This window comes from Coregonus lavaretus (genome assembly GCF_964263955.1).
Source record: "Coregonus lavaretus genome assembly, chromosome: 28".
Classification (NCBI taxonomy): Eukaryota; Metazoa; Chordata; class Actinopteri; order Salmoniformes; family Salmonidae; genus Coregonus; species Coregonus lavaretus.
The window spans coordinates 30,231,117-30,248,427 of record NC_140015.1 but is presented as its reverse complement, the minus strand read 5'-3'; the positions used below and the strand labels follow the sequence as shown (position 1 = coordinate 30,248,427).

Genomic DNA, 17,311 nt, shown 5'->3' with positions numbered 1-17,311 from the left:
AGTCTCTCACCTTGAAATTGACCTCCTGCTCCTTACAGCAGGTCACACAGTTCACCAGCAGGGCCACCAAGGCCACCAGGGCAGTCAGCGACACAACCACAGAGAGGTGTAGAGAGACAGACGCCTGGCCCCCTGCAGTCTCCCCTGAAAACAGACAGGAGGACAAAGAATATTAGTTCCACCATACAGCGTTCTGCTGAAGAGCTCAAATGTCAAGCTGTATCAAGAACAAGTATGCTACATGACACTGGGACAGTGAAAGGGTGTTATGCAGAGCTGCAAGAACAGATGTGCCTCTATTTAATTGGCTAATGTTCCTCGCCAGTAATAGACATTTCCACAAATAAAGCTAAATGTACATTCAATTGTCATGACTAGTATTCATATAGGCCTAGGTGTTTCCTTATGATGATCATATCCTGTTTCCGGTGTCACGTTCTACAACAACTCAGAGGCAAGAACAAGCTGAGGCATGAGGTCAATTTATTTTTTATCATTTCATTGTCATCTCAAACCCCCCTCCCCTCCCATTAGTACATCAACTGGCTGACAGGGTCCACATAGAACAGAAGATGCTGGGCCAGCAGTTCAGATGTCAAGTGTGCTGACAGGATCCTCTCTCCACCCCCTCACCACAGCCCTATCAACAGTGGATGTACTGACTGACCCCATCACCACCATCCTCCTCCTCCCAAAACACATGTTTACACAACAAACCACTCTGCTGCACATCATCTAGGCCTGAACTTGTTCTCAACTGGTTTACCTGGTTAAATAAAGGTGAAATAAAAAATAAAAATAAAAATACCCAAATTCAGTGCAGGTCTGTGTAGATGATCATATAACATGGATAAGTGTTTACAATCTCAGTAACCAGTACCACACCAGCATGATACAGGATATAAGCTAATGATCCTATACCAGTAATCTGATGATTCTGTGTGGAACATAGGCTACCCTCTGTCTGACTGACTGCTGCCCCAGCCCTGTGTCAGATCCTCCTTTCTCACTGTATATAAATAGCCTGAAGTGGCTTCATCATCTCCTCATCGCCTACCTGTCATCTGCCATGATGATATAGGTGTCTATAGACAGGACAGGTGAAAGCAATATGAAGGATGCCTACTGTTGGGTTCTTTCCCCTTCACCTGTCAAATCATTTTACATCAGTAGATGAAGGAAATTACACTGAACAAAAATCTAAAACGCAGCATGTAAAGTGTTGGTCCCATGTTTCATGAGCTGAAATAAAACAAATCCCAGAAATTGTCCATATGCACAATAAGCTTACTTCTCTCAAATTTGGTGCACAAATTTGTTTACATTCCTGATAGTGAGGATTTCTCCTTTGCCAAGATAATCCATCCACCTGACTGGTGTGGCATATCAAGAAGCTGATTAAACAGCATGATCATTACACATGTGCACGTTGTGCTGGGGACAATAAAAGGCCACTTTAAAAATGTGCATGTGAAATTCATTGATTAGGGCCTCTTTAATTTATTTCAATTGACTGATTTACTTATTTGAACTAACTCAGTAAAATGTTAGAAATTGTTGCATGTTGCGTTTATATTTGTGTTCTGTATAGATGAGGAAGGGAACACGTTGGACCATGGATAGCCTATGCACTCAGTTTAGCTAGGATTGTCTTGGTTCTGTGTTTAACTACACACTACTCTTTTAAATGAAGTGAGCCCTAGAGCTTTAATAAGCCTTAGAGGAAATAGCGTGGGAGAGCGCGCCAACAGAAACCCTAGTAGCATCACTGTGGTCAAACAACTGGTGCTGCCGTACACAGAGCACTCAATCAGGCCAGTCAGCCTCATCAGTGCAGCGTCCTGGGGAGCATTAGATATGATTCAATGTGTCAGCCATAATTTTGGGTTCGCTTCACCGTGCTGCAACTGATGGTACAGTAGGCTTAGCTATAGGCTACTCGCACTAGCAGCAGCCAGTCTCTGTGGAAACCAATATATACCACCTCCATCTATCTGCACAAACAGTAGCCTTTTCAGAAGAATTCCAATTAAATAAGACTAGCCAATAAGTGATTTCCAAGGTAGGCCTAACCCACATCTACTGAACGGCTTATGTTGGCAGAGAGTGTAGTAGAAGAGCATTTCCATGTTAGGACCCATGAGCACCAAAATGTGAAGTTCATTGGAGAATTAGGAATTAGCAAAGGCTTTGATTTCTGGTCGAACAAATAGAAAATGAGTCTTAGACTAAATCTACCAGAAAAAGTCTTAAAAAGGTATTAGAAATACATCAAAACACAATAAATGGTGAATTAAAGACCCCTGCCAAATAATATTAAGACATATTTAGTTTTGGACAAATTAGTTTCCTTCTGTAAGTTTAAAAGAATTGCCTTGTGCCTTTGTTACAAAAGCCCACATATCGTTCTGATATTTTTTAATCTCTCTCTCTTGAGGAGGGAGGATAATGAAAGTTCACAGAAATAACAAGTAAAAGTAGACCTATCAATTAGTGTTTTACTGATATCAAGTTTGTTTAATAATTCCTAATTCTGGTACCAAATCGGTAATGGAATTACCAAAATATCAGTAATGGAATTACTGCAATTCAATTGGCTACAAAGGGAAATCATAGTAGTCACAAACCACAGTTGGGTCACCTGCTACTGTCCTCCCTTACACTGGCATACTGTTATGTTCAGCTCATAAGTACATTGTTTCCCTCTTTCTGTCGTCTGGTGTTTAAAGCAAGACTGAAAACAGTCTGTACAACCCCACCTCTCACACTCCCTCGTCTCTCTCCCCAGTTAATGTCACCTCTCCCGGCTCTTACTGACATCTACCACCTACGCCGTTTCCATTTCCTGTAACAAGCATCCTCACCCACTGAGCACCGACCGTCCATGGACTTTGAAAAGTAGTTGAAATTTGGTCAGTCCACCCTGGCCGGACCAAATCTGAAGCAATCATAGATGTCGATGTTTCAACATTTTGGACAGCACAGTAGAGAACAGTACAGTTGAGAACAGTACAGTACTGTACAGTAAAGCACACTAGGAATAGAGTACAGTATAATGTACTGTATTGTACTATACATATCTACTTTACTGTACTGAAATCTACTGAGCTCTACTGTGCTGTACTGTGCTGTCCAAACTTATGAAACAGATGTCTATGATTGTTTCAGATTTGGTCTGGTGTGGACCAACCAAATGTGGTCTTGTTTGGGGGAGGAGCTCATTACAATAATAGCCAGTGTGAAGAATAATACCCAAATACATATTTCTACCTTTGTGTACCTATTCAGGATACATTTACATTTAAGTCATTTAGCAGACGCTCTTATCCAGAGCGACTTACAGTTAGTGAGTGCATACATTCTTTTTTTTTCATACTGGCCCCCCGTGGGAATTGAACCCACAACCCTGGCGTTGCAAACGCCATGCTCTACCAACTGAGCTTCCTCCCTGCCGGCCATTCCCTCCCCTACCCTGGACGACGCTGGGCCAATTGTGCGCCGCCCCATGGGCTACGACAGAGCCTGGATTCGAACCAGGATCTCTAATGGCACAGCTAGCACTGCGATGCAGTGCCTTAGACCACTGCGCCACTCGGGAGACAGAAGAGACATCAACCATGAAGAGAATGATATATCCATATTTATGCATTTCTGTATAATACAGATCAGGGACCCATGATGTAATTCCTACCAGATGGAAATCTACTTCTTCAATAACCAATATACACATTTTCAAACTCAAGGTGTGATGTCATAGCTGTAAGTCGCTTTGGATAAAAGCGTCTGCTAAATGGCATATTATTATTATTATTATTATTATTATTATTATTATTATTATTATTATTATTATATAGCTGATACCCCATTCTTTCTGCAGACATCTTTGAATCTTAATTCGGAGCAGATATTTAACAGAGTTTTTGGAAAACGTGGTCGGATAAAAAAAAACTGATGGACATTTAACGTAATTCTGTTACCAAACTTTGCATCTGCACAGTTCTTGCAGTATTTTTGTGAAATTTTCTGTGTCAATTGTTCAAAGTAGTCCTTGTGCATAGAGATGTATGGTTTGTTAAACTTTGAAATCAAATGGTTTTTGTTTGAGATACATTTTAAAGTGAAAAATCTGAGTCAAAGCATAATTCAGTTACCGTGTAATTGCCCAGTAGGCCTACAGGCATGTGTTAAGGGCACCTTGTATCAATGCAAGTTGCCTAAACCACAGGCAAAACAGAAACATGCAAACACTGGGGCGTGAGTTCTACGCAAATCAACCAATGTTGTTTGTTTACTGTGTCCTTCCGCTCTGAAGCGACTGCGTAAGCTTATTTGGCGTTTTGGAGCGTTTATAATCAACAAAAATATAAATGCGACATGTAAAAGAGTTGGTCCCATGTTTAATGAGCTGAAATAAGAGCAAAGAACCGTGTTCCAGTTCCGGCCAATATCCAGCAACTTCACAGCCATTGAAGAGGAGTGGGACAACATTCCAAAGGCCACAATCAACAGCCTAATCAACTCTATGCGAAGGAGATGTTGCGCTGCATGAGGCAAATGGTGGTCACACCAGATACTGACTGGTTTTCTGATCCACAACCCTACTTTCTTTTTTAAGGTATCTTTGACCAACATATGCATATCTGTATTCCCAGTCATGTGAAATCCATAGATTAGGGCCTAATGAATTTATTTCAATTGACTGATTTCCTTATATGAACTGTAACTCAGTAAAATATTTTACATTGTTGCATGTTGTGTTTATATTTTTGTTTAGTATACTTTGCTAATATAAATGACATAACTTCACTTCTAGTACATGTGCAATCTTGTTTACCAAACTTTCCTTTGCAAATGAAAGGACATGAAAGGCAAAGGCATCTCAGTTACAAAGCCATCGACAATAGATTGGTTTAAGCTTCGGATTCAGCTTGTTGTGTTGTGCCGGCACCCCAGGTGGAGAACCACTGTGTTGGTGAATGAAAGAGGCAGCGGCAGGGGTCAGGTACCAATCCGTCTACACATGCTGTCTTGAGTGGCTTCCTTTCCTTGTTTCCTTTCCTTGCAAGTGACAAGGACATCGAGTGAGCCACAGACCACTGACACCACCTAGTCATAGACCTCCTGGGCAGTGTCTATTGATAATTTCCTCTCAGATCTAGCATGGCATGAGCCAGGCACAGGAAGCTAGTAGCTCTAGCAGTGCACGACTGCACACAGGCCTATCAACTATCACAGCCCCTTCTTATCTAATCTCTCCTCAACTTTATAGGTCACAGAAACAAGAGGCTACACTCCGGTCCCAACCCCAGCGGTCCCACCGGAGTTGAGTCGTAGCTACATACAAAATAGCTTACAGAAGAACACCACTGTCGGTCAGTGACAGTGATTTTCCACACTGCACTAAACAATTTAATATGTCTTAGTGTATTATATAATCCACAGAGAGAAAGACAGCCACGAGTGTGCAGTGAAACATTTATGAGGGGTGAATAAAAGATTCAGGGGCCTGCCATCCAAACAGTGGCCCTAGTGATGTTGCTCTAGCGCTACATACATCCTGAGTATAGGTCAACAACACAAGTGTTTTCCCCACCTGACAAATACAGTCTGTAGGCTAGTGAGGTGAGGTGAACAGGTGTAGTCTAGATGCCAGGCCTGGAGAAGAGGGGTGCTGTAGAAGAGTGGTTTGTCCTGGGGAATCTGTAAAAGGCGATTCTGACCTTTTCTTAGCTGGTCCCAGATCTGTTTGCGCAATAATGTGAACTCCAGTGGAATGACAATGAGTGAAGGTTTTGATATGATAGCACAAACAGATCTGGGACCAGGCTATACTTTGCTTGCGCAAATCAGAGTTACTAGAGAAAGTTCAGCTTTGTTGGTTGATCTAGCTTTTAGAGTGTTTGTTGCTATTTAATTTGAGTCTTAGGCCTTTGACTTTGAAAACACCAGCATTTGGCTGCCTGCCTGATGTTTTCCTCACTCAAGAATGTCAAGTTTCTCTGACAGTAACCATAGTCCGTTTTCTAGGCTTGACTAAATGTTGCCGTTTCACAAGAGGTGCTGACTAGCAGTTGAAAAGTATGTGCATTCGGAAAGTATTCAGACCCCTTCACTTTTTCCACATTTTGTTACATTACAGCCTTATTCTAAAATGGAATCAATAAAACCAATTCCTCAATCAAAACACGATACCCCATAATGACGAAGCAAAAACAGGTTTAGAAATTTTAGAAAATGTATTACAAATAAAAAAACAGAAATACCTTATTTACATAAGTATTCAGACCCTTTGCTATGAGACTCGAAATTGAGCTCAGGTGCATCCTGTTTTCCATTGATCATCTTTGAGATGTTTCTGCAACTTGATTGAAGTCCACCTGTGGTAAATTCAATTGATTGGACATGATTTGGAAAGGCACACACCTGTCTATATAAAGGTCCCACAGTTGACAGTGCATGTCAGAGCAAAAACCAAGACATGAGGTCAAAGGAATTGTCCATAGAGCTCCGAGACAGGATTGTGTCGAGGCACAGATCTGGGGAAGGGTACCAAAACATTATGCAGCATTGAAGGTCCCCAAGAACACAGTGGCCTCCATCATTCTTAAATGGAAGAAGTTTGGAACCACCAAGACTCTTCCTAGAGCTGGCTGCCCGGTCAAACTGAGCAATCGGGGGAGAAGGGCCTTGGTCAGGGAGGTGACCAAGAACCTGATGGTCACTCTGACAGAGCTCCAGAGTTCCTCTGTAGAGATGGGAGAACCTTCCAGAAGGACAACCATCTCTGCAGCACTCCACCAAATTAGGCCTTTATGGTAGAGTGGCCAGACAGAAGGCACATGACAGCCCACTTGGAGTTTGCCAAAAGGCACCTATTGGACTCTCAGACCATGAGAAACAAGATTGAACTCCTAGGCCTGAATGCCAAGCGTCACGTCTGGAAGAAACCTGGTACCAGCCCTACGGTGAAGCATGGTGGTGGCAGCATCATGCTGCGGGGATGTTTTTCAGCGGCAGGGACTGGGAGTCAGGATCGAGGGAAAGATTAACAGAGCAAAGTACAGAGAGATCCTTGATGAAAACCTGCTCCAGAGCACTCAGGACCTCAGACTGGGGCAAGGTTCACCATCCAACAGGACAACGACACTAAGCACACAGCCAACACAACGCAGGAGTGGCTTCAGGACAAGTCTCTGAATGTCCTTGAGTGGCCCAGCCAGAGCCCGTACATGAACCCGATCAAACATCTTTTGAGAGACCTTCAAATAGCTGTGCAGCGACGCTCCCCATCCAACCTGACAGAGCTTGAGAGGATCTGCAGCGAAGAATGGGAGAAATCCCCAAATACAGGTGTGCGAAGCTTGTAGCGTCATACACAAGAAGAATTGAGTCCGTAATCGCTGCCAAAGGTGCTTCAAACAAGTACTGAGTAAAGGGTCTGAATACTTATGTAAATGTCATATTTCAGGTTAGTTGTTTATACATTTGCAAACATTTCTAAAAACCTGTTTTTGCTTTGTTATTGTGGGGTATTGTGTGTAGATTGATGAGGGGGAAAACAATTGAATCCATTTTAGAATAAGGCTGTAACGTAACAAAATGTGGAAAAAGTCAAGGGGTCTGAATACTTTCTGAATGCACAGTATTTTCCCCTTTAAAACACCACTTTGGTTAATGATAAAACAGAACAAAAACATTTGTTGTTTAATGTGTCAAGGACTTTTTCACTAACTATTTTCTCCTTCCTGGTTTACAGGCTATCCAAATCAGTCAGGGGCCTACACCTTGACTCAAGGTTCAAAGTGTGATTACGTTATTGGAAGTCCAAGTACGGCTTGTTTACTATTAACCCATAAAATGTATTTCCCCATGTCTAATCCACAATCGCAAAATCTTATGCCGAGCATGTTTGGTGTGGTGTGTCACGGTTTCACCCGCGAACTACAGCCAGGGTGCAGTCAGTGCAACCACCCACCAAACACGCACGCTTTAGGGGGTTCCAGGCAGCGCATGTCTCCCTGGCCTGCTGTACGCGTGTGAGGACTGCGGAGCAGAGAGCGAGCCCGGGCAGCACTACACTGGCAGCAGCATAGGGATCAACTCTCCCTCCGTTAACCTTAGAGGCATGGGTTTATATTATGACTTGGCAGCACCACCAAATTAAACTGGTTCTCAGCAGGGCCCGTAGTCCCGTACGCAGGGAGCTGCCAGATCTTATTTTGGTTCCCTGCATATTTCAGTGATCTTTGATCACGCAGAGGAGCTGACCCATTTTCACAGGGGGTATATCTCTCCCACGCACTCAGTCCCTACAGCTGATAACGCAACATGATTTGGGATCCTGCACTAAAGAGGAGGATGGTTATGTCTGCTTTAGGCCTACATCGCAAAGGGTCTACGGGGCAGTTGCCCAACCCAACTATCGTCATGTGACGTACTGCACGACAGGCCAAAGCATCAAACCACTTACTCAGGTTAGTGTGACCACCAGAGCATGCATGATGTTAACCTAGGCCTTTTCCCATTTAGACCAGATTTGCTTCACAACAAATGAAATCTCCCTTGATGACAGCTCCCCTGCTCCCCTGTGCTGATATCATCATGGTACAAGTATGATCGTTTGTTTGGAAGGAGGGCACCACATGCTTATAATAACCTCCATTATAACATCAAGACTGTAAATAGGACCATACATTATGCACATTCATGTTTTAGACTCAATCTCTATCTAATTTGCCCTTATGCGTCCTATTTGTACTGCATAGACAATATGGATAGGCTATGCCTAAATAAATAATTACAAAAGACTAGTGAGACCAAGACTTTGACACCTGTTGCCATACATTTACATTTTAGTCATTTAGCAGACGCTCTTATCCAGAGCGACTTACGTCCTATTAGGGCTGGGCGGTCTACCGTATTTTACTATATACCGGTATTGCTGCACGGACCGGTTTGGGGTTTTACTTTACATTCTATAACAGTGTTACAATGTTTGGTTTGTTAAATGTGATACACTACTCTGCCGTGTGTAACGTCCATTTTTATAGTTCACTCCGCTACTTGAGTCGTCTCTCTCCGCTCCCCATCTCTCTCTCTCTACACAGACCTAGCCCCGCCCCGTCAATCAAGGAGCGCAGTTCTTGTTGCTCCACCATGAGACCACTTGCATGGTGAATGCAGAACATGCAACAAGATGTTGATGACAACAATACTGTTTCCACTTTGCTTCTTAATATAAATCCACAAGTGTTATACAATTACACTATTAGTTTGTGTTTTTGTCTGCAAACAGCTAGTTTGTCTTTTCTTAGCAAGTTGTGGCCGCTAATGCTAATCGTTAGTTAGCTGCTAGCTAGCTAATAAATGTACTGAGTCAGAGCAAACATAGTTAGCTAATACAGCATGATATCAGTGATGGTGTAGGCCTAACTCAAAGAGGAATAGGCGATGCATGAATATGTTAGCTACATGTAGCCAAAGGTTATAGGGTCCCTTAGGAAACAGACCAACACTTTGGTTCCTACCCTGTCACAATAACTCCTTCCTGGCTTTTTCATTTATTGTCATGTCAAACAATGCTTTATTCAAAGTGCCCACTATTATATTCTAACTATAGAATTAGAATAATCAGATTTCCAACAGTTCACCCAAATGTTTTGATCTAAATCTTAAGTAAAATCGCAACTGCAATATTTGGTTACAAATTTGGCCTAGATGTGTTGCCTATATCATGCAGCCCTACGTGACAGTGTGGAAATGATCGCAAATTAGTGCAGGAAAAGCAGAAAGAATGGAGAAAGTCCCATTGAAATCACTCTGGTATGTATGTGTTGCCACCCTAGGGTCACACTACCTATAAAGCAAATTTAGAACTTTTCTTATTCAAAAACAATAAAATACCATCAAATACAATCATAAAATTGAAATATATTGTGATATGATATTTTGGCCATATCGCCCAGCCCTGTGTCCTATTGGCCATAAATGAGAGACCGGTGTGTTGCACAGAGAGATTGGTGGGGTGATCCTCTCCCAACTAGATACAAGGAAGCATGACTCAGTGCAGGTGGGGCATCACTATGTACAATTTCACTGGTGCAAAACATGCCCAGCCCTCGCCAATTCCCATTAAATAAAACATTTGCTGTGTGTTTGTGTGGTAGTCTGCTCTGGCACATTTAATTGGCAATGGCATCATGCCAAAGAAACATGAATGTAACATGTAGGCTATGGCATGACAACGATTGCAATCACATGGTTGGCTACAGCACATACCAACCTGCCAGCCAAGCTGAAAATATTGTTATTGTGTCAACCTATAACAAATTAATACACCACTTTAAACGTGTAGCTTTGTTAAGCTGTTCAGTGTTGTGCAGGGACCATAACAGTAGCTCTTAAATGTAACCTACTCTGGTCACCCCATGTAATTGGTTGTAAACTGAAGTGAAATTTAAGCATATCTCGATTTTAAACGGCTGTGACATTGTATGACTGTAAGTCGCTTTGGATAAAAGCGTCTGCTAAATGGCTTATTATTATTATTATTATTATTAGCAGTTGAGCAAAGCCTGATTAAAGCCTCAGGCGTAGCTCCAGAGACATTGGGGAGTAGAGGATAATGGTAAAGGCAGATGTAGCATCCCCCTAGCACCCCAGGTTATCTATGGGCAGTGAATCTGTGCTCAGTGGGGTGGAAGGCCATGGCCAGCACGGCTACAGTACTAGGCCTACAGGGAGACCATTTCTGACCTCTAGCTCAGGGCTCCAGCTATGCATTTGGTTTGCTAATTGGCAAGTTAAGTGTCTAGATGTCAAGATTCTTGGTTAGAGCAGAGACATTCAATCTCCTCCTGGATCAAGATCCCTGCTGCTTAAATTGTTTTGTGCAAACCATAGCAGTTTCCTTGTCTCCATCATCAGTAAAACCAATGCTGCGGCCAATATTGCTCCACATCTTACTGTACGTTGTGTGTGTGAACTGTAATAAAACATCAACCTCAAGGTAAATGATTCACCTGTGCTGATAAGAATGGAATGTGTGAGGTTACATATTAGCCTACATAGCCATCACTAGAATGCAATGCACACACCATTCACCTTTTCCCATATGGCTACTCATAGCCCAGTCATTGGCAGTTAGTCCAGTGCTCTAGGAAAGGTCTAAAACAGTGAGGCCATTCTTCCACTGTCCTTTGTATGGCTGTTAACCACGTCCATACCACTCTAACTTGGTTATGTCATAAATGCACAAGCAGTGCTAATGTATATTGTGCTGCTACATAGCCTACAAGTACAACACCACAATCACTCCACTGTTGAATTCTTACATCACCAAGTGAATTGTGTGAATTCTTTACAACCAAACGCAACAATGGACATTACCAATATGCCATCAGAACAGTGATCAATAATTACAATGATTTGTTACTACATTGTTAGGCCTAATGGTTGTTCAAATGTCAATAGTTTAGCATATTTATTAGGGCTGCACGCTTCAGACAAGATATCTAATTGTGATTTTTTTGGCCAGATATTGCAATTATGAATCGCACTTTTCAAACACTTGGGTGAAAACTTGGTAATTCCATCATGCATGGTTAAAATAAGTGTCAGGGTAGAGAACATCACCTCTTAAATGAGATCATATGAATACATATGGTGCTAAATGAATACAAAACCAACATCATATAGGATCATTACACCTACAGTACCAGTCAAAAGTTGACATACCTACTCACTCAAGGTGTTTTCTTTATTTGTACTCTTTTTTACATTGTAGAATAATAGTGAAGTCATCAGAACTATGAAATAACACATATGGAATCATGTAGTAACCAAAAAAGTGTTAAACAAATCAGAAGATATATTATATTTGAGATTCTTCAAAGTAGCCACCCTTTGCCTTGATGACAGCTTTGCACACTCTTGGCATTCTCTCAACCAGCTTCATGAGGTAGTCACCTGGAACACATTTCAATTAATAGGTGTGCCTTCTTAAAAGTTAATTTGTGGAATTTCTTTCCTTCTTAATGCGTTTGAGACAATCAGTTGTCTTATGACAAGGTAGGGGTGGTATACAGAAGATAGCCCTATTTGGTAAAAGACCATGTCCATATTATGGCAAGAACAGCTCAAATAAGCAAAGAGAAATGACAGTCCATTATTACTTTAAGACATGAAGGTCAGTCAATACGGAAAATTTCAACAACTTTAAAAGTTTATTTAAGTGCAGTCGCAAAAAACATCAAGCGCTATGATGAAACTGGCTCTCATGAGGACCGCCACAGGAAAGGAAGACCCAGAGTTACCTCTACTGCAGAGGAGAAGTTCACAGTTAACTGCACCCCAAATAAATGCTTCAGAGTTCAAGTAACAGACACATCTCAACATCAACTGTTCAGAGGAGACTGCATGAAATCAGGCCTTCATGGTCGAATTGCTGCAAATAAACCACTACTAAAGGACACCAATAATAAGAAGAGACTTGCTTGGGCCAAGAAACACGAGCAATGGACATTAGACCGGTGAAAATCTGTCCTTTGGTCTGAGGAGTCCAAATTAGGGCTTTTTGGTTCCAACCGCTGTGTCTTTATGAGACGCAGAGTAGGTGAACGGATGATCTCCGCATGTGTGGTTTCCACCATGAAGCATGGAGGAGGAGGTGTGATGGTGTGGGGGTGCTTTGCTGGTGACACTGTCTGTGATTTATTTAGAATTCAAGGCATACTTAACCAGCATGACTCCCACAGCATTTTGCAGCGATACGCCATCCCATCTGGTTTGCGCTTAGTGGGACTATCATTTGTTTTTCAACAGGACAATGACACAAAACACACCTCCAGGCTGTGTAAGGGCTATTTGACCAAGAAGGAGAGTGATGGAGTGCTGCGTCAGATGACCTGGCCTCCTCAATCACCCGACCTCAACCCAATTGAGATGGTTTGGGATGAGTTGGACCGCAGAGTGAAGGAAAAGCAGCCAACAAGTGCTCAGCATATGTGGGAACTCCTTCAAGACTGTTGGAAAAGCATTCCTCATGAAGCTGGTTGAGAGAATGCCAAGAGTGTGCAAAGCTGTCATCAAGGCAACGGGTGGCTATTTGAAGAAACTAAAATATATTTTGATTTGTTTAACACTTTTTTGGTTACAACATGATTCCATATGTTTTATTTAATAGTTTTGATGTCTTCACTATTATTCTACAATGTAGAAAATAGTAAAAATAAAGAAAAACCATTGAATGAACCGTTTGACTGGTACTGTACATATTAACAAAGTAGTGCGCTATAAGCGCAGCACTTATTTATTAAAGAATAACATTATGAGTTCCTATTTCACCATTATGAGTTCTTAAACAACCTAAGTTGATGATTTATTCAGGCAGCCATATGCTACAGATGGAATAGGAAGCGTATGATTGTGTAATTATGTATAAGTAGGTTGAATCATTATTCTAATTTAAATTATAAGTCAAAGTGCCTTAAAAACATGTAACACGTAGCCTACCGATTGCAAGGTGCAGCCTGTGTCCAAATCATTGGAGTCCGGTACAGTCATTCAACTCGACATGTTCCAACTTCTCCCTTAATTTTGTTAGAGTGTTGGGATGGCAACTTGGGAGAAATATGTGCGAGTGGGAATTTTGTATCTCCTGTCCAGCTTGTTTATACTCTTCTTGAAGCCGTCTTTGCTTACTGTGTAAATAGGAAGCATGTCTTTGGCTATGTGATAGGTGATAGCTTCTGAATTGTGTGTGTCTGCGGTGGTTGTTTTTTCGTAGGGCATTACATTTGAAAACACATCAGCAATCAATGCCTTTTTAACATACAGTGGTGTGAAAAAGTGTTTGCCCCCTTCCTGATTTGTTATTTGTTTGCATGTTTGTCACACTTAAACGTTTCAGATCAAACAAATTTAAAATATTAGTCAAAGATAACACAAGTAAACACAAAATGCAGTTTTGAAATGGTTGTTATTATTAAGGGAAAACAAAATCCAAACCTACATGGCCCTGTGTGAAAAAGTGTTTCCCCCCCCCACTGTTATAACACAACTCAACTGTGGTTTGTCACACCTGAGTTCAATTCCTCTAGCCACACCCAGGCCTGATTACTGCCACACCTGTTCTCAATAAAAGAATCACTTAAATAGGACCTGCCTGACAAAGTGAAGTAGACCAAAAGATCCTCAAAAGCTAGACATCCTGAATTTCTTTGGATCTCTGCATGAACAAATGAGAAAGAAAGTAATTGAGATCCATCAGTCTGGAAAAGGTTATAAAGCCATTTCTAAAGCTTTGGGACTCCAGCGAACCACAGTGAGAGCCATTATCCACAAATGGCGAAAACATGGAACAGTGGTGAACCTTCCCAGGAGTGGACGGCCGACCAAAATTACCCCAAGAGCGCAGCGACAATTCATCCAAGAGGTCACAAAAGACCCCACAACAACATCCAAAGAGCTGCAGGCCTCACTTACCTCAGTTAAGGTCAGTGTTCATGACTCTACCATAAGAAAGAGACTGGGCAAAAAATGGCCTGCATGGCAGAGTTCCAAGATGAAAACCACTCCAGAGCAAAAAGAACATTAAGGCTTGTCTCATTTTTGCCAGAAAACATCTTGATGATCCCCAAGACCTTTGGGAAAATACTCTGTAGACTGACGAGACAAAAGTTGAACTTTTTGGAAGGTGTGTGTCCCATTACATCTGGCGTAAAAGTAACACCGCATTTCAGAAAAAGAACATCATACCAACAGTAAAATATGGTGGTGGTAGTGTGATGGTCTGGGCCTGTTCTGCTGCTCAAGGACCTGTAAGACTTGCTGTGATAAATGGAACCATGAATTCGGCTGTCTACCAAAACATCCTGAAGGAGAATGTCCAGCCATCTGTTCGTGACCTCAAGCTGAAGCGAACTTGAGTTCTGCAGCAGGACAATGATCCAAAACACACCAGCAAGTCCACCTCTGAATGGCTGAAGAAAAACAAAATGAAGACTTTGGAATGGCCTAGTGAAAGTTCTGACCTGAATCCTATTGAGATGCTGTGGCATGACCTTAAAAAGGCAGTTCATGCTCGAAAACCCTCCAATGTGGCTGAATTACAACAATTCTGCAAAGATGAGTGGGCCAAAATTCCTCCACAGCGCTGTAAAAGACTCATTGCAAGTTATCGCAAACGCTTGATTGCAGTTGTTGCTGCTGCTAAGGTGGCCCAACCAGTTATTAGGTTGTAGGGGGCAATAATTTTTTCACACAGGGCCATGTGGGTTTGGAATTTATTTTCCCTTAATAATAACAACCTTCATTTCAAAACTGCATTTTGTGTTTACTTGTGTTATCTTTGACTAATATTTAAATTTGTTTGATCTGAAACATTTAAGTGTGAAAAACATGCAAACAAATAAGAAATCAGGAAGGGGGCAAACACTTTTTCACACCACTGTAGGTGGTTGGTTGTGACTGAGGGGCTTTGCTGCTGTCGGCCGCTTTTTGTTACCATGCAATCGTCGTAAAGTAGGGGTTGGCTATTCTTCAAATGATTTAATAAATGTGTCGTGTTGCCTTTGTTGTCGCCACAACTCTGAGGCACTTTTTGCACAACACTTGCATTTGGTTGACATCGGTTTGCCTGTAGCCGAAATACTGCCATACCACTGAAGATGCGCCCTTCTTTGGCACCAAATCGACATTCTCGTTAGCACTAGCAGCACTCATGTTTCCGACACACATGCTGAGATAAAGTCACAGAGTTTCTAAACCTCATACTGTACCGTCTTTGGTAAAGCCCTTTCTCTCCTCACCAGCATCTAACTGTGTGCTCTAAGCGGGGACACTTGTGATTGGCCAATATGCATGCCATGCAGAGAGTGAGAAAGCCTGCTTGTGATTGGTCAGCATCCTCTGTGCATGTAAAGAGTGAATGAGTCTAGCGCATCTCATTGGAGGAGGTATCGTAGTCTAGTTGGTGTAATAATGGCGTGTCAAAGAAAGGAGAAAAATCACATCCTCTTGCAATATGGATATTGAACATGTCAATTTCACAATTGTGATCTGAATTCCATTAATCGTGCAGCCCTACTATTTATTCAAAGTATTGCTTTCTTCCATTGTCAAGGACAGTCAAACCAATCAAAGCATCCAGTCTAAATGGCGCTTGCACGACAGAGCAGAAGTTGTGGGTTCAGTTAAAACATGCTACTAAGCAAATCCCTACAGAAAACTGTGCAGAAGAGGCACGTCAATGGCCAATGTAACCTACTCAATAAAAGCAATTAAAGACTCCCTGTGCCAAATAATCACCTGTCACAGAGCTCACCCATGACAATAGACACTACTATATTGGGTGGCTAAAGGCCAGGTGAACTCCCAAGCCTTAGGTCAACACAGTCTTGCCTGGTGATCGGTTAAACGTATACCCTGCTTTAAACAAAACAACAAAACCTCTATCAATATTAAACTCTATTTTCAGTTAGGCCTAGTCAATGAAAACGTGGATAGATAGAGAACATAGTGATTCCTATCAAAGCCTCACCTACTGAAACCTGTGTTTGGGGTGTAGGCTATTGGGAGTGTATGTGTGTGAATGATAAAGGCCTGTATCAGATGGTAATGACCAGTGCTTGACTTGGACTGAAATAACTAAGTACGTTTTTCAACCATGTGCCCTAATGAACACGACCCAGGGTCCACTGGGGGTAGAGGGTTTACATTTAAGTGCAAGAGCTCCACCATACTTTTGAGCTAATATTCTATAAGAGGAATAGGAGCTCAAGCAGTAGAACATTTGAGGTGCTGGTACTCAGCTCCGGTGAGCTCCTGCCCAAGTCAAACACTGGTAATGACACTGATGTTCATCAGTCAATATGTCCCAAAACAATGACCCCAGCCTTACAGTGCATTCGGAAAGTATTCAGACCCCTTGACTTTTTCCACATTTTGTTACGTTACAGCCTTATTCTAAAATTGATTAAATTGTATTTTTCCCTAAACAATCTACACAGTACCCCATAATGACAAAGCAAAAACAGGTTTTTAGAATTTTTTGCAAATGTATTAAAAATAAAAAAACAGAAATATCACATTTACATACTCAGTACTTTGTTGAAACACCTTTGGCATTGAGTCTTCTTGGGTATGATGCTACAAGCTTGGCACGCCTGTATTTGGGGAGTTTCTCCCATTCTTCGCTGCAGATGTTCTCAAGCTCTGTCAGGTTGGATGGGGAGCATTGCTGCACAGCTTTTTTCAGGTCTCTCCAGAGATGTTTGATCGGGTTCAAGTCCGGGCTCTGGCTGGGCCACTC

The 17,311-nt window shown here is 41.9% G+C and overlaps 1 protein-coding gene across 1 annotated transcript in view; it reads right to left on the bottom strand.

Annotated features, from left to right (window-relative positions):
* LOC311103946 (serine/threonine-protein kinase LMTK2-like) overlaps positions 1–17,311 on the bottom strand; it is a 59,257-nt gene that overhangs the window by 40,365 nt on the left and 1,581 nt on the right. Inside the window, exon 2 of the mRNA XM_084145582.1 lies at positions 11–144. Coding sequence (XP_084001708.1) covers positions 11–144 — 134 coding nt within the window. The remainder of the gene's footprint in view (positions 1–10; positions 145–17,311) is intronic.